General features: G+C 55.9%; 6 protein-coding genes across 6 annotated transcripts; 3 read left to right on the forward strand and 3 right to left on the reverse strand.

The window, feature by feature from the left end:
• Positions 1-200: 200 nt before the first annotated feature.
• Positions 201-1,351, forward strand: J7T55_003449 (tetratricopeptide repeat domain-containing protein; the record flags this gene model as incomplete). Its single annotated transcript, XM_053143474.1, has 4 exons — positions 201-578; positions 638-844; positions 901-1,059; positions 1,115-1,351. The coding sequence occupies 4 exons, from the start codon at positions 201-203 to the stop codon at positions 1,349-1,351; spliced, it is 981 nt and encodes a 326-aa protein (XP_052993699.1).
• Positions 1,352-4,078: 2,727 nt separating this feature from the next.
• Positions 4,079-6,574, forward strand: J7T55_003450 (kinetoplast-associated protein kap; the record flags this gene model as incomplete). The annotated part of the gene is made up of 3 exons (XM_053143475.1): positions 4,079-4,086; positions 4,253-5,903; positions 5,975-6,574. 3 exons carry the CDS (start codon positions 4,079-4,081, stop codon positions 6,572-6,574), a joined length of 2,259 nt encoding a protein of 752 aa, XP_052993700.1.
• A 901-nt stretch (positions 6,575-7,475) lies between these two features.
• On the reverse strand, positions 7,476-8,117 carry J7T55_003451 (cyclase dehydrase family protein; the record flags this gene model as incomplete). The annotated part of the gene is made up of 1 exon (XM_053143476.1): positions 7,476-8,117. One exon carries the CDS (start codon positions 8,115-8,117, stop codon positions 7,476-7,478), a length of 642 nt encoding a protein of 213 aa, XP_052993701.1.
• A 394-nt stretch (positions 8,118-8,511) lies between these two features.
• Positions 8,512-9,818, forward strand: J7T55_003452 (ctin binding protein; the record flags this gene model as incomplete). The annotated part of the gene is made up of 2 exons (XM_053143477.1): positions 8,512-8,845; positions 9,061-9,818. 2 exons carry the CDS (start codon positions 8,512-8,514, stop codon positions 9,816-9,818), a joined length of 1,092 nt encoding a protein of 363 aa, XP_052993702.1.
• Positions 9,819-10,007: 189 nt separating this feature from the next.
• Positions 10,008-11,063, reverse strand: J7T55_003453 (2-nitropropane dioxygenase; the record flags this gene model as incomplete). Its single annotated transcript, XM_053143478.1, has 1 exon — positions 10,008-11,063. One exon carries the CDS (start codon positions 11,061-11,063, stop codon positions 10,008-10,010), a length of 1,056 nt encoding a protein of 351 aa, XP_052993703.1.
• Positions 11,064-11,957: 894 nt separating this feature from the next.
• Positions 11,958-16,301, reverse strand: J7T55_003454 (ornithine decarboxylase; the record flags this gene model as incomplete). Its single annotated transcript, XM_053143480.1, has 7 exons — positions 11,958-13,352; positions 13,469-13,708; positions 13,848-13,976; positions 14,065-14,089; positions 14,899-15,059; positions 15,129-15,321; positions 15,382-16,301. The coding sequence occupies 7 exons, from the start codon at positions 16,299-16,301 to the stop codon at positions 11,958-11,960; spliced, it is 3,063 nt and encodes a 1,020-aa protein (XP_052993704.1).
• Positions 16,302-17,376: the final 1,075 nt, after the last annotated feature.

Here is a 17,376-nt window from a genome sequence, read left to right on the forward strand (position 1 = left end):
CTCGATCAGCGACACTGCATGTGTACGGTAGCAGCTCCCCAGTATCCACAGCTTCTTCCCATCCGCGCATCCAGCAGCACGACTACACTTGAGCAGACGCTCCGTCCCAGCGTTGCCTTGTCAATCACACAGCGATTGCCTCCGACCATTCCGACCCCTGATTGCTTGACCAGTCAATTGTGCTCGTCAAATAGTCCATAATGACGCCCTCGCTTCTCCATCCCCCCAGCCACTTGTCGCCAGCGCAAGCTCTGGAGCTGTCGCAACGCGCTCCGGCGATTCTCCAGAGCTCGCCGCGCACGATTTCGTCGTCACCATTGGTTTCCCTCTTCTCCTCGCCAGAAAACACGGAGCTCTGGATCACTGTCGAGAATCTGCTGCTGTCATGCCTGCGCACAGGCGACGAGCAGGCGGCCCACGAGTGCCTCGAGAGACTAATCTTGAGGTTTGGAGATGACAACGAGCGCATAATGGCCTTTAAGGGGATCCTGAAGGAGGCGGAAGCTTCCGACAATGCTGCACTAGAGAAGGTGCTAAAAGAATATGATGAGATCTTGTCCAAAAGCGAGACCAATATTGTCAGTTGTCCGGACTTCGTTATTTGAGGACCATACAAAGACTGATTTTATGTCTACAGCCTATCACGAAACGACGCATTGCGTTGCTCCGCACGCTTGGCCGAACCGCCGATGCTGTGTCTGGTCTTTCAGCCCTACTGGACTTTTGCCCAGTTGACGCAGAGTCCTGGGCAGAGTTGGCGGACCTATACTGCACCCAGGGGATGTATGCGCAGGCTGTCTACGCTCTCGAGGAAGTCTTGGTGCTAGCTCCAAACGCTTGGAATGTTGGTGCACATACTCTCTTGTCTGATTATGAGCAGAAGCTGATGACTTGGGACAGATCCACGCTCGTCTGGGAGAAGTCGAGTACATGGCCTCTACCGCTTCAGGCGCCGATGAGGCTGTTTCGCGGAAGTATCTTGCAGAGTCCTTGAAGCGATTCTGCCGAAGCGTTGAACTTTGCGACGACTATCTGCGAGGGTACTACGGGCTCAAGCTGGTAAGAGGCTTGACGTAAAAGAGAGTATTGCATGGTCTGTATTGACATGTTGCAGGTCACTTCGAAGTTGTTGGAGCCATCAACGAAATCCGGTAAACAGCCGGATTCAGAAGATTTCGCAATTCCGCCTACAGCTACCCTCGAGAAACTCAGTGAAAAAAGCACTGCGAAATTAGCTGAAATTGTCCGCCGTAGTACGGCAAAGGAGAGAGGCTGGAGTGGTTTTGAAGAATCCGAGGTTGAGGCGGCCCGCGATCTCCTTTCCAAGGAATCTTCTGGTATCGTTAGATGAGCGCATCTAAGCTTACACGCGGGTTTGTCCATGAGGCAGGTGATGTCTTTAACATGCCTGGGACCCCGTGAGTCACACAGATAAGGAGCATGTCAGTGCGATTCGACGCAAATTGGAACCAGTCAGAGAGCACCAGAGCCACTATTGGAGCCTGGCAACATGAACTTGCATAACCGGTGGATACTCAGCTGTGCAAGCTGGCAGTGCCACGGCACGTGGCGCCAGTCGAAGCCAGGACAAAGAATCCGAAACGACGCAAAGAGGCGGTACCAAAACTTTTGTTGCCCGAGGAGGAGGCTCACCCAGAACCACGCCAGTCAAGACGTTTTATTCGATTCAGGCGAGTGGCAAGTTGACGCAGCTCGGTTGGGGGCTCCGGATCTCCCATTAGACACAGGGAACAAGCTTGGATCAGGCTGATCGCTCTCGCCCGGTCGACTTGATCCCTTGCATTTCGTCCGTTGCCGACGGCGTCCCGTCAAGCGGCAATGCAACCATGGAGTTGGACTACTGCGAGATATTGCAATGCGGCTCCCCGTCAGCGATGTGATACGGCCAGCGGTGCCTTGTGCGCGCGGTCTACTTAGACAAATTCACGTACATTTCTAATGCATGCGTGCTCCGCCAGGCTCCTTGGCATCCGAAGGACTATCAAGCGACTGACATCGGCAATGAAAGACTGCGGCCGAGACTAAAACAGTTGCATAGGATGGCTGCAAGCTTGCACCGTCATCATCCCACCGCCTTTTCGCTGCGCGGAATCGGGCATTTAGACACCATCCCACACTAGCAGGCGTGAAACACTATGGACAAGTTGGTCGACTTTTTCCTACGGCAAAATTGTGCAGGTTCTGGACCAATTCGCTGTGCTGCTGTGTCCTCGTGTCCTGTTAAATACTGGCGTAATGCACCTGCACCTGCAGGCGTTCCGCTTCTGGCCGCGCCCAAGCATGTTTAATGACCAGGGCTACATCAGGGCGCAGGAAGGATTTGCCCCAGCAACGGCACCACCTAAACTCAGGCTATGAGGGCTAGATCAGCGCACTCGGAACAGGTCCAGGACCAGCCCAAGCGCTGTTCGTCTGGGAAGACTGAGAAGCAACAGAACACGGCTTGAGCTCACTTGACGACGTCGCATCAGAATGCACTCGTCTCGTCCAAACCCCCAAGGCTGTTGCACCTTGCAAAATGTGATCTACTACATAGCCTAGGCCGCGGGATGTGGCTAGCATCATGGATAGTCCCTGGTAACTACTGTCCACCGTTGAAACGGTTCTCGCCCATCAGAGCATCGCGCCTCGTACCGAATGTCCGGCTTACACGGGAGCCCCAGCTCAGTGTTATTGGACCAGAGGTCAGCCGACTGACCTGCAGTCTGATGGCATACCTTTCCCCAATCCCCCTTGCGGCAGAGGCTCTCTACCGATTCATGGAGGCCTTCCACTCTGCGGGTATCCGATCCGAGTTGACATGTCTCTCATGACCAACTGTTGCCTTGTCCAACGATTAATTCGAGAGGCTAGAAGGGGAGCCGATGCAGTGGGGCGGCTTTAATGCCTCGCCGATCTGAGCGGACCCATCCGAGTAGGAGGGGTCGACTTTCCGGGCTTCTTCTAATGTGTTCTAGCCTTAACGTTGGGCAACCACATGGAGGCCAGCACTTGACACCACCTGACTCGAATCCTATAGTCGCCGTACCTTGACCATTGTTTTGGCTGCCGCATCGCATGTTGAATCAAGACTGAAGGGAAGGGGTGCGAACGCCGAACGCCTCTGACAACTTGCCCAGGGAACAGGGACATCGCACAACCCTTCCTTCAGAACCTCCCAACAAGCCAGCTTAAGCCCCTCCCCTCCCCTCCCCCCTTGCGTGTGCTGTGGGATTGGAGCAAAGTCCCCTGTGCTTAGGAACACAGCAGTTGCTCTAGCTCCTAGTGCCCATGCTCGACACAGCACGCTACCTCGGGCCGCAGCAGGGTGTTCTTTTCCTTGCTTTGAAAACAAGAGCCAGGGTGCAACATTCCCGCCTAATCAGCGTGATAAATAAACTTGCACGAGCCCAAGACAAGTCCCGGCCAAGGCTAACTTCGGGACTCGTTCACCGCAACCCCAGCTGGACGCAACCCAATCCATCCGTTTCTATTCGAGCCCAACGTTCTTCTGGCGCTCGTCCTGACCAGGTCAGCCCGGCCAAGTCGTGGCTTTTTTGCACCGAAAAACGCTTTGCAGGTAGATCTTTCTGTCCCACCTTGAGCGGACTTACACGGCCACCTGGGCAACACCCACCCACACTCATCACGCCCTTCATCACTCGCCCAAAAACACTCCCACATGCGCTCCTTACATACCACACACTCTCACACACACCCATACACACAGCCTTCTGCCTCTGACTTACCCCTGCGTACAAATTCCAGCGTCATCATCTCGTGACAGTTCCGAACCAAAGCTTACGCTCTCAGGCAGTGCTTCCATACACCGGTGTCTATCACTATTACACAACACCCTGGTTTGCCGTATCGCGTCCTGCGGGGTCATTTCTTATAGACGCTGTTGCCCACCCCCCCTTCGCGAATCCTGTCGCCACGATACCGGCGGAGTGTCATTCCAGCTGCACCGACAGGACACTAGTTCGCAGCCGCAATCCAAGGGAGAGCGCCTTTGCTCCGGCCATCTCTTTGCAGATTGTCCGGTGCAAAGGGTTTTCACTCCAATACCACCTTCCCAATGTCCCGGTGAGCCATCTTGTTCTGAATCTCTTTGCGACTTTGCGCGCCGGTCACTGTTTAGAAGCAAGCTCTCCGACTCCTTCGCAAGGCTCTGGCTTTTGCCCTGCCCCCCACTCCCTTGCCCCAGGACCCCTTATGAGCTGACTTTACTGCTTCTTTCTCATCATCACAGAGAAAGAAGATCGACAATCACGATAGACCACCCAACGTCACGGTCGTCCATCACAGACGGCGAAGACGAGTCGCAATTCAGCGACGAGCGAAGCGACTCTCACGCGGACGAGGAGGACTGGTCGCATGACGACGACATAGACCCCAGTGACTCGGCCTCCGCGACAGCAGACTACCGCGCTCAACCCCAACGACCTCACAGTCGGGGCGCTGCGCGCAACCCACCACGCCAGCACAGCATCCCCCGACAGCAAAGATACCCCTACAGAGCGGCAGTGCCGCCACCACCACCACCACCAGATCACATGCAGACCATGAGCAGCGACGCATCTGAAGACTACATGTACAGCCACCGAGGCCAGTACGCGCCTCCACAACACCAGGGATATTATGGAGGAAGGGGTGGGTATCCGCCGCCTCAGAGCCTCGCGAGCGGATACGCACCTCCCCCGCACCATGGCTACGGAGGGCAGATGGTACCATTTGCCTCAAATCCCTTCAGTCCAATGACACAGGGCGGAGGTACTGGCTACTTCCCGGAGCAGCGGCCGCCGTACGATATGATGCCTTATCAGCAGCCCGGATACTTTGGCGGTGCGGGTCCTGTCGCTGCCCCAGCCTACGGGATGCCACCACACCATGTTGCGCAGTACATGTACCCATCACCGCCGCCTCCGCCGACCGAGGCACCGGGGCCGCCCAAGACTCCAGCGCCGGCAGAGGAGAAACCAAACCCTCAGATGGAACTTATGAAACAGCAATTAGCGCTCCTCCAGGCCGAGCGCAAGGAACAAGAGGAGTCGGCTAAGCGGGCCGAATTGGAGAAGAAGATCAGAGAGGATGCAGAGCATGCGTTCAAGATAAGAATGGAGGAAATGCAGCGGGCGCAGGAAGAGGCCAAGAAGGAAATTGAGCTTGCCAAAATCGCAGCCGAGAGGGCCGCCCGGGAGCGCATCGAAGAAGAGCGCAAGGCCGAGGCTGAGCGCCAAAGGCAGCATGCAGAGATGATGGCCAAGGCAGAACGTGACGCCAGAGATCGTATTGAGAAGGAGAGGAAAGAGGAAGCCGAGCGCGCACGCCAGCACGCCGAGGCTATGGCAAAGGCTGAGCGTGAAGCCAAAGAGAAGTATGAGGCTGCTCTCAAGGCCGAGGAGGAGCGCAAGGCACAGCAGGAGGAAGAGCGGAAAAGAGCGGAGGAAAATGCCCGGCTTAAGATCGAGGCTGAGGCGAAAGCCGCTGAAGAGGCAAAAAAGCTCGCCGAGAAGCAAGCTGCAGAGGAGGCCGAGCGCAAGAAGTTGTTCGAGGAGGAAACGAGAGTCAAGGCCGAGAAGGAGCTCCGGGACAAGATTGAAGCCGCCAAGAAGGAAGAGGAGGAGAAGAAGACGGCGGAAGAAGCGGCCAAGCTTAAATACGAGAACGAGGCTCGACTGAAGCTTGAGAAGGAGCGTCTCGACGCGGAAGAAGCCAAGAACAAGGAGGAAGCCGCCAAGAAAGCTCAAGAAGAACTTCTCAAGAAGATTGAGGAGGAGGCCAAGGTCAAGGTGGCCGAGGAAGCGAGAAAAGCGGCCGGCGACGACAAGGAGCCCATCAAGTTCAAGGACGCCGTGGGTAGGAAGTTCAACTTCCCTTGGAACCTTTGCTCGACGTGGAGTGTACGTACACCAGTTCTGTTCCTTCATCCTTACCTGAGTGCGTATTGAGTTAACACTGTCTTTGTTTCTAGAGCATGGAAGATCTCATCAAGCAAGCCTTTGCGCACGTCGAAGTTATTGGCCCTCATGTTCAAGAAGGCCACTACGACCTGATGGGACCCGACGGCGAGATAATTCTGCCCGTGGTCTGGGAGAAGACGGTCCAGCCGGGCTGGCAGATCAACATGCGCATGTGGCCAGCGGACAAGCACCCGCTCCCGGGTCCACAGCCGCCTGACCCGCGCACAGCGACGCCCGAGCAGATTGCGCGCTGGCATTATTTGCAGCAACAACTGCGCGCGCGGAACGCAGGTGCACCTATGCCAGGAGGCCATCACCGCGTCCACGGTGGCGGACACGGTGGCGTCCCACCCATGAGACCTCCCGGCTTCACTGGTGGGATACCCTTTGGAGGGCGGCAGCCTCCACCACCGCCCGGCGGCCGAATGTTTGGGCCGCCTGGCGGCGAACGGGGACCGCCGCCTGGGGTGGATATCGTTGATGCCCGGCCGGAGAAGAAGAAGGGCGACAAAAAGAGGGCAAAGAAGACGCTGGGTTTCTTTTCTGGTGCAAAGCCTCCCAAAAAGAGCAGTTCAAAGAAGTGGGTTAATGCTGACGAATTCTGGCAATAATAAACTGACGGGTTGAATGGCAGGCCTTAGTTGGGGAATTTTCTGTGACGGGGAGGACTTTCTTTTCATGAGCAACACTATTCCTGGGATCCGGTCAGACTTCCTGGCTGGTTATGGTTGGGACCTTTGCACTTTTCTTACCACTACCCAGCGATACCTTTTTGTTTGATTTCAGTACATCCCAACCCTGCCCCGCCATTCTAACAATCTACGCAAACTCCTTTGGGCCGATCAGCAGGTATTTTATGATCAAGGTATGAGGGTATGAGGGAACGAAGGGGCGAGACGCGGATTCGGAAACGAGAAGACACGAGAAGACACGAGACGAGACGAGACGAGACGCGATGCCATGATACGAAGCGAGCTGGGATGGGAAACGGGGTGAGCACGTACGCAAGGATGGGGGGGGGGGCACGGCGGCCTGTTCGCGTTGTTACTCGTTCTCTTCATGACCATCACCTCAGGATACCACGCTTCTGGCGACGAAAAAGTTCCTTCGGCGCTGTTTTTGGTCATTACCCACCTATGCTAGCAAGGCGCAACTGAACATGAATGGGGAGGTCTTGATGGGTTGAGGCGTGGCTTGGGACCCTGATTGGAGGGAGCCCTCCACCGGCCTTTATAAGTCTATACAGCGCTTGGATCTATCTATCTTTTGTCTACATGAGAGAATCTGATTAATTATACAAAACATTTGACCCTCTACGTGCGCTGTTGAAGTGGTGTTGAGTCTAGTCCATGACCCCCCGAGCTGCCCATTACGGGGATTGTCTTGCTTCTGCTACATCGATTCTGCCGGGGCAGCGATGCTCTTAAGTCCACCGACTGCTACATGTCTGTCCATATATTTTCCCAGAGTGTAGGCTGTACGAGGAAAATGCTAGGCAGCATACGAGCAAAATCAACCCTCCAAGTCGCCAAACAACGCCCTCGCCCTCTCCTCGAATGCATCAATCATCTTGGTAGCCGTCTCGTCCACGACCCCGGACAGCATCATCTGCACCAGCGGGTCGGTGAGGCGCATACTGAGGTCGAGGTCGACGGTGGACCAGGTGCCAATGCGCTTGACGATGGCGTCCTGCACCGTCCACTTGGTGACCAGGCTCTCGAAAGGGTTGCTCCTGCCCGCGGCGCCGTCCTTTTGCGCGACCGAGGCCTCCTGCTTGCCGCTCAGGGCCTCGATGCTGCGGCCCGGCACGCAGACTATCCTGCTCGTGTACGACTGTGTAATGGGGCCGAAACCGACAGTCAGCTCGCCCTCGGTGGGCCAGGCGCGGCCGCCGGCGCCCGCGTCCGGGCTCGACCAGGCGGTCACGCGGCTGTGCTGGCAGTAGGGCAGGAAGCTGGAGTAGGCGTCCACGTCGACGATGAGGTCGTAGAGCTTCGCGCGCGGGTACGGGAGGGTGCGGGAGACGTTGATGGTCAGGGGCTTGTTGGCCTGGAAGACGGAGTCGAGGAAGGTCCGGCGCGACGTGAGGACGGGAGGGCGTTGGGTGAGGGCCCTGCTGGCCAGTCTGAGGGGACCAGGACCCTTGGCAGCCATCGCGCGAACACAGAGATCGAGGGCTGGTGTTATTGTGCGATCATTGTATCTGACTTGAAGGGTCGGGCCGTGTCTGATTTGGCTGGGAAAGGGTCATGATATCAAGACTAAGACTTTCGAGGTTTCCTGTCGGTTCCGAACTCGGCATTCGGCCAGGTCCAGCCAGCCCCACTTCAGCTTGGGCCACAGACAAGAAAGGCCCCATAGCGCCAGTATCAAAAAGCTGGCTGAAAATTTCAACACCACTTTCACTTGCCCTTGACAACTATCAAATCTACGAAAGCAAGACTCGGGCTCTTGCAACACCATGCTGCGTCGCTCTCACGTCCGTTCAGACCGTCTTCGATAGCACTCGAGGAGCGAGCAAAACTCTCAAGTCTCACAGCCAGCAGAGATGGCCGCAGCACCAGAGGTCGCAGCACAGGCTGCTCCTTTATCAGAGCCTCAGGTTAGGGCTGCTGATGTTCAGGAGAAGCTGGCTGAGGACGTGTCGGCCCTCACAGTCACTGACAGCGAGGCTGTTCCTCCGGCGCACCGATCTCATGACCCTCAGTATAACCAGAAGCGGTCCGATCCCTTCCAGTTCGGATCCCGTTTTCTTGAAGAGGGCGATGATCCCTTCGAGTTCAACGCCTGGGACCACGTGGAGACTGACGATGCCTTTAAGGAGTTTGCTGAGCAGCAGTATGAAATGCAGCGTCAGTCTCCCGTCTCGGATTTTGACAAATGTAAGTCAACCAACCGCAGCACGCATGTCATTATCATCTTTGCACCCACGGCCTCTTGTGATGATTTACATATCATAGCATAGTTCATCTGACTTCATGATGACTACATTGTACTCGTTATTAGTCTTTCGCTCCCATCTGACTGGCCACAATCACCTTGCACTATATTGTCTTCTAGCTCTGGGTATACGCGGCTCGCTGACTCCAGCAAACAGATCGATTCAACTCAGACCCTGCCAAGTGGTGGAACTTGTTCTACAAGAACAACACCGCCAACTTCTTCAAGAACCGCAAATGGTTGCAGCAGGAGTTCCCGGTGCTTGGCAAGGTAACCCAAGAGGATGCCGGCCCCGTCACACTCTTAGAAATAGGAGCTGGTGCCGGCAACACTGCTTTCCCAATCCTGGCACAGAACAAGAACCCTCAGCTCAAGGTCCACGCCTGTGATTTCTCTAAGAAGGCCGTCGAGGTCATGCGCTCCCATGAGGAGTATGACACGAAACACATGCAGGCTGACGTTTGGGACATCGCCTCGGACGAACTCCCTCCTGGTCTAGAGGAAGGCTCGGTAGACGTTGCACTTCTCGTCTTCATCTTCTCTGCATTGTCCCCGTTGCAGTGGAAGAAGGCCGTTGAGAATGTGCACCGGCTGCTCAAGCCCGGCGGCGAGGTCTGCTTCCGTGACTATGGAAGAGGAGACCTTGCACAGGTCCGATTCAAAAAGGGTCGCTACCTGGAAGAGAACTTCTATATCCGTGGAGATGGAACCCGCGTTTACTTCTTCGAGAAGGACGAGCTGGCCTCTATATGGACCGGCGAGAAGTTCAGAGCCGAAGATGGCGATGAGGACGCGCAGAAGGCGCCGCTATTCGAAGTAGAAGGCCTCGGTTTCGACCGTCGCATGCTTGTCAACCGAGCCCGCCGTCTCAAGATGTATAGATGCTGGCTACAGGGTAGATTCATTAAGAAATAGAGTTTTCCTCTGCTACTCACTCGCCTGAAAGCTTGTACCCCGCTTCAAGATGCGCAATGGCTGTCTCACTAGCTGCCAGATATCCAGAGATCTGCTCACCATCACAGTTTATCAGTTGCAAATCATGAAATCTGCCATGTACAAAGTATCATTTTATGCAGATGCGCAATCACCAAGCGGCTAGACATCTCACAGCCTGCTCTTACCTCCCTCAACATAACTGGTCCCTAGCCTCAGCATCTTCTCGGCCTCAGCTACCATCTCCTTCACAATCTCGCCCGCAGGCTGTATCCTCTGAATGGAACCAGCGACCTGGCCCATCAGGTGCGGCAGGTCCACATCATTTCCCTCCTCGATATCATACTCGATCGGGACAACACCACTATCACATAGTTCCTTGATGCGGTCGGGCTTCTCGTGCCACTTCTGAATATACTCGTTGGTCCTCATCCTGAGCGGCCGGCCGGAGATGACCAGCGTGCGCTGCGTGTCCTCGAAGCCGCAGCTGACGACGGCCTCCTTGTGCTCGGCGCTGCACCCAGCCTCTTCGCTCGCGACGAAGCGCGTGCCGACCCACACGGCGGCGGCGCCCTGCATGAGGCTGCTCGCCAGGCCGCGGCCGTCCGAGATGCCGCCCGCGGCGACGACGAGCGCGGGCTGGCCGCGCAGCATCGCCGGCCTGTAGGCGCGCGCGGCGTCGGCCACCGCGGGGATGAGGATGCTGTTGGCGATGTCGCCCGTGTGGCCGCCGCCCTCGCCGCCCTGCGCGCACACCATGTCGACGCCCAGGTCGAGCGCCTTGACGGCGTGCCGGGGGTGGCCCACCATGTTCATGACGTAGATGCCCGCGTCGTGCAGGCGGTCGATGACGCGCCGCGGCGGCACGCCCACGGCGCTGACGAACAGGCGCGCGCCCGACTCGATCGTGATGTCGATCAGCTCGTCCAGCTTGCCGCCCGTGTAGTCGTGGTTCGTCTTGCGCGCGCCCCCGCCCAGCTGCGGCAGCGCCAGGTCCACGCCGAAGGGCAGGTCCGGCCGGCTGAAGTTGGCCTTCATCTCGGCGACGATCTCGCGCAGCTGGTCCGGCGTGTACATGAAGCCGCCGATCACGCCCAGCCCGCCCGCGTTGGACACGGCCGCCGCGAGGCGCCCGCCCGACACGCGTGCCATGCCGGCGAGGATGACGGGGTGTTGGATCCCTAGTAGGGTCGTTATCGGTGTGGTGATGGGGCCGGTCGGTGCCATTGTGAGTGCTGGTTGCCTGGATTATACAAGGAAATTCACATATGCGAGTCCAGCTATGCCCCGAGTCCGTGTCGAGAAATTAGAACTGCTTGCCTTCCTTGCTGATGCTAGCTCTTGTACGATATCGCACGATGTTTGTACTCGCCACAATGGGGTATGTAATTAGGAAATGAGCATTCCAGGTCGTAAGTGTAATAACAGATGTATAAATGAAAAAAGACACTTCTTACAGATGCAGTGCGATCTATCTTGTTAAGTATGTATGTACTTTCGCCCCTTCCACCCCTCTCCCCCGGGAATTTTGGGTGAGAATGCGGAGATCCTACCGAGGCATCTTCGGTTCCCGCCCCATGGGCACAGATTCCGGGGTAACTTGGCTAGCCGACTTGTGTAAATGTTCGTGTGGGGATTTGGTTTGGCTTCCGGGATCTGATTTTTGGGGCTTATGCAGCCACAAGATGTGTTTCAGTCACCACATGGTTTTTGCCCAATTCGGTATGCATCTCATACCCGCGCTCGTGCTATAATGGTGTCATGAAGTTGCTTTTGGGCTTTCACATGACTCTGATGGTCATGACGGAAAGGTGAGGCGTGTGGTAGAAGTTCTCGCAACTCTTGAAGATCACTACGAGTCATTTCGATATGTTGTCATGCTGTATGGCTATCATAGGTTTGTATAGTGAGCGAAATGACATTATATGCAGTTTATCTAAAGAATGTGCTTGATTCACTGGGAATCGTCTATAGACGCAACTCTTCTAGAAAGTAAAACACCGCCCACTGTTTTTTCAGATGATTTTCCACAGCAAAAACTACTTCCTGTTTTCAGTAGATTGATCCCTTCAGTTTATCGCACCAGTTTTTTTGTTTTGTCCTTGAGGCACCACTGCCCCTTCAGATGCCGTGCTCCAGCGCCGCCAAAGCACCTGGCTCGCTGCAGACATAGATCACGTCGTGGTTGTCCGAGAAACCATTGAAGCGAGTGGCAGAGCACTTGGTGTAGGCGCCCATGTCCTCAAAGTACAGCCAGTCACCGACGTCCAATGTCTGGTTGAAACGAATGCTCTCGCTGATACGGTCGATGCCGTCGCAGGTCGGGCCCCAGATGCTGTACTCCATACCACCAGCCGTGACAGGTCGGCCAGCCTTGGTGTTGTAGTAGTTCTGGCCCCCGGCCTGCAGGACATGGGCGATCGGGTTCTGGTGGTCAAACATGATGCTGCTGAAGTTGCCGTAGACGCCATCATTGACGTACACCATGTAGCTGTTGTCATCACCAGGCTGGTTCTCGACGGTTCGCCGCGCAATGATGTTGCAAGCCAGCGTGAACGCTGTCGAGGCATAGAACCGACCAGGCTCGGCAATCAGGTTGATGCCCGAGTGAGCCGGGAAGTACTCATCCAGCGCGGTGCGGAGCACACCAGCCATTCCCTCGAAGGTGGAATCGCTGCAGAAGCCACCACCCACGTCCAAGGTCTTCATCTCGAAGCCGTAGTCGGTGCCTTGCTGAAAGACGACGTGCGCGTCTTGGACGGCCTTGAGGAAGGCCCTGGGGTCGGAAGCCCCAGACCCGACGTGGAAGCTCACGCCCACGACGTTCAGCCCGAGGTCTCGCGCAGTGCGCAGCAGGCCATCCGTCATGTCCATGGAGGCGCCAAACTTCAGGCTCAACCGGCAAAGGCTGGAGGAGTCATCGGTGTGGATACGAAGGAAGAGCTCAGCCTCAGGGAACAGCTTGGCAATCTTGCGCAATTCGTCGGCGTTGTCAAAGGTCATCTGGCGCACACCAGCATTGGCGACATAGCGGACGTACGAATTGGTCTTGCAAGGCTGGGCGTAGATGACGCGCTCAGGGCTGACTCCCAAGTTGAGCACCTGCTCGATCTCTGTCTTGGATGCGCAGTCAAAGCCCGTGCCCAGGCTGGCCAGAAGGCGGAGGAGCTGAGGGTCCGGGTTGCACTTGACGGCGTAGAACGGCTTGACGCGCGGGAGATTGAGCTTCCACCGCAGATGCTGGCGGTAGACCTCGCCAAGGTCGGCCACGAAGAAGGTATCCTCGTCGCCTGGCTCGCAAAACTCGTGGTCGATGTTCTCGACACGCTGGCGAAGGGCATCGCCAATCAGATGCTTGGGAGAGACATGGCCATAATGGGCTTTCTCGTCAGAATTGAATACAGCGCCATTGGTCGAAAAGATCCGGTTATTGATGTAATCAATAGGTGAAATTGTATCGACGAGGGTAATTGCCATAACCATTCCCAACGCTTGCTTGAGGGACTGCTGCTGAGGCTGACGAACACGCTTCCAATTCTCGAGTGTTGGCTCGGTGGGGGATGAACCTCTGTTGATTGATATAGTCTCGAGGATCGAGGTGGGTGTTAAGGGGGTCGGAAACGGTAGCAGACTGTTCCCTCAGTAGATTGGCGAGGCCTCCGCGACTCTCCCTCCGTAAGAGAGAGGGTCTCTAGAAGACTCTTATTCGGCAGCTTAAATGGGGGGTTGAACTCGGGGTCCGGTTTGTTGTAGGGGAAGTCGAGGAGCGGTAAAGACTCGGGGCCTTTAGTTGACTTCAGCAGGTGGAGGCGGAACAACACAGAGGATGTGGAATGGCTTTCGATGCGCGAAATCTTGATCAGATACGAAAGCTACGGCCGAGGAAGCCGTCTTAGCGGTGCGCCTTTGTTAGACCAAAGGCAGTCCAGGTCGGGGTTTGTTTTGTGAGGTGGGAGGCCGCTGAGGTATTTTCTCGTTAGTCGTGTGGTCTTTTCAAGCAGCTTCACTGACGTAGCGTGTTGTGATGAAGAGCACGTTGACTGAGCGGATTGGAGCAGGGAGAGGAGACGTGAGCGATTTGTAGACGCCCGAGCGATGTTGGCGGTCGTGCAGAGAGATGACGGCGGCAAGTCGCGAGGACTATAGTCGAATTGGGACAATGCTTGATGCCTAAGGGGTAACACCCTCGGGTGCAGAGGCTGTGTCTCGGTTCCTGGAGGTAACGTACCTGCAGCTGGACAGCGGTGGGAGGACTGAGTCACCGGGGCGATTGATGCCGAGATTGTAGAGGGCCTGAGCGGTGAGATTCGATTGCAGTGCGATGCAGTGTCGAGGGGATGCGAAGCTGCAAAAGTCTAGCCAGTATTGGGTTGGGCAGATGAAGTTGCGGATGATGGTGATGATGTTGGGTGATGTGGTAAGAAACCTTACGTGGTGGGGGCAGGAGGGAATTGTTTGGCAGGGAGTGGGTCCTTTTTCTGCCCTGCTTTCTAACCGTCATGCTCGACAAGGTTCGAATTTTCGCCAACTGTGTGCAGTGCGCACACTCGACCTAGCGTGGCCTAGCACCTGGCTACCCCAGCGGCCCCAAACCTTAGCGCGCCACTCGAGTCGGCCAGACAGTCATTCAGCTCGAACTGGGGGGGTTTTGCCTGCAGGAGGACCTCGTTTAGTATTACCTCATCGCCTCATGTGCCGCCATTCTGTGTGTCCAACGGTGAAATGTCTCACAGAAATCTCAAGCTACACAAAGTTCAGCGGGTAATTCTATGTACCGTCGAGACCACCTAGGCCTGCATGTGCTCCGCATAATATACTTCAGCCTGAGACTCCGAAGTTATGAGTCAACCGATGCCTTAGCCTCTGCGCGCGCTGCAATTTCGCATCGACGATGATCTTGAAGATGTGCATACATCGGTGTGGCCCATACCAAACCATATTCAACGTGTTGAAACGCATGCGGTATAACTGTTTTGCCCTCTGTTTTCCCTTTCCAAAACGCCTGATAACATGCATTCTCAACTTTCACACAGCCCGCCCTGTAGTCTATGAAGTTGCAAACTTCACAATGAACTCAGCCAGCTTCTGTGCACCCTCCAGTGGGACCGAATTGTAGTTGCTGGCCCGGATGCCGCCCACACTCCTATGACCCTTGAGCCCAGTAAGGCCAAGGTCGGTGGACTGCTTGAGGAACGCCTTCTCCGCCTCGTCGATGTTGCCACCCTGTTATTGTCAGGTCAGATTTGGACACCACAAGACAGAACATTGCGCAAGGGTATGACTATAGCTCACCTTGGTGACACGGAAGCAGATGTTCATCCTTGAGCGGGCACTCTTGTCAGGGACAATCTTGTACACGTCAGGATGCGCCTCGAGCGCGGCGTAGATGAGCCCGGCCTTCTTGTTAGCAACAGCCTCTTGTCCATCGACCTTGTCGGGGAACGTGGCGAGGAGCTTCTTCAACACTGAGCCGGCGACGTAGACACTGCAAGCTGATCAGCATGCGGACCCACTACTCAATTGCTGGTTTGGTAAGAATACGTACTCGAATATGCTCAGAGTGTTGTACAAGCTGTTGTTCTTGGCGATGGTCTCGTAAGACAGCACAATGGGCCCAATGGGAAGACCGAGCTTCCGCAGCAGAGCCGGTGGCGGCTGGGGCGTCGTAGGGGGCAGGAGGGTCTTCTTGATGATAGCGACAGTGACACCGGTCGACCCAAGGTTCTTCTGTGCTCCAAAAAAGATCACAGAGAAGTTCTTGCCCGGGAACCTCCTCGACAGGATGTTGGAAGACATGTCAGCCACAACAATGGGGCCTGTGCCGTCGGCCTTGGGCGCCAGGATCTCGGGGAAGCTGGGCATCTCCACGCCGTCGACCGTCTCGTTGTCGCAGTAGTACACCATGGCGGCGTCGGGAGACAGCTTCCATGTGCTCTGGTCCGGGACCTTGCCGAACTTGCCATCGTTGATCGTCCTCGCGTCGCAGACCAAGTTGACATGCTCAGGGCCCAGCAGCCTCTGGGCCTCCTGGTAGGCCTTGAGCGACCAGCTGCCCGTGACGATGTAGTCCAGCTTCAGGCCGCCGACCGCCTTGGCCAGCTCCTTCTCCAGCAGCTCGGGCTCGTACTCACCCTCGGCCAGGTGGTTTGCCTTCAGAAGCTCGGCCTTCTTGCGGGAGACCCAGGCTCCGACCATGTTGTACACGGTGGCGGAGAACTCGCCGCTGCCGCCGCCCTGCATGAAGACGATCTCATAGTCGTCGGCGGGCAGGTCGAGGTAGGTGGCCAGGTCGGCCTTGGCGTTGTTGATGATGTCGGTGGCAAGCTGGGAGCGGTGCGAGTGCTCAGCGATGCCCAAGCCGGTGCCATTGTAATTGAGCAGTGCCTTTGAGGCTTGCTCGAGGACATCGGTGGGCAGCAGCGCGGGGCCGGCCCCGAAGTAGGTGATCTCGTCGCGGCTGGGCATCTTGAGGCTCCAATTGCTAACTTGTTCGGCAAGACTGGAGTTGTGATGAATTTGGAACAGTCAAATTATGTCACAGCCGCAGGACAACAAGAGAAGCTCGAGGGCGTGCACCTGGTTGAATATCTAAGGCGAGAGTACAGCTCAAGTTGAGTCATTCGTTAAAGAAAGCTATTAGACACTGGAGGACCCTGACGGTCGGAAAACATCCCACCAATTCCCCCCACATTACGTACTTTGTTACATCCTAGTGGCCCGTCTGTCGAACGTCACCACCCATCACTGACCACCAGCTACGGAACTTCGATGCTGTGATTTACATGTACGAGGCGAGCACGTTCGTTGATATTCTGCAGTGTGATCCATATTCCAAATATCCCTCACCAGTATGTTTTTCAAATATCGATGGCCGAGGATGCCTCTCAGTGCCAAGCAATGCACATCTTTTCAGCAACGTCCGGCCTCGGCCGCCGACTTTTACCCAACACCCCCTTCGTTTCGTCGGTGGCCGTCCTAATGGGCCCAGCACAACATGTCAAGAACAAGCAAATGAGTCCACCTGTCGGACTGAAGCACCTGCCACTCCAGCAGCTTCCCCACCCCTTCAAGCTCTACACCCGGAGTCTTTGCCTAGAATGGGGTTCGAAGATGGCAGGTTATTTGACAAATACCCGTCCCATGTCACCATTGGATCAGGAAGGTGACAATGGGCACATATGTACTCTGTTGATTAGTCCGCACATCCAGTAAACTTAGGAAGACGGGTCTGAGAAACGAGCACACGTCAGACTGAACCAGCCGCATGACCGCGGTTCGTCAAGCGTGATATGGGGTTTGATCTCGCGTCTTGTTGTGGTCTCAGTGCCATGGTAAGTAAGGCAGAAAGACGTATCGTATCTGAACGCTGGGGTCGTCGTGCTGCTGCATGGCCGTCCCGTCATGACTGGGTTGTCATTTAGGGCTGGCGAGCTTGGAGAGAAGGGTATCATTTCTATATATTGGTTGTATATATTGTATATGCATGTTGTACAGCTGATATACCACGACTTTGCGTAGGCGATAGCATCGCGAAGTTGAC

Source organism: Diaporthe amygdali (assembly GCF_026229845.1).
Source record: "Diaporthe amygdali strain CAA958 chromosome Unknown NODE_14_length_1008325_cov_65_372321, whole genome shotgun sequence".
Taxonomy (NCBI): domain Eukaryota; kingdom Fungi; phylum Ascomycota; class Sordariomycetes; order Diaporthales; family Diaporthaceae; genus Diaporthe; species Diaporthe amygdali.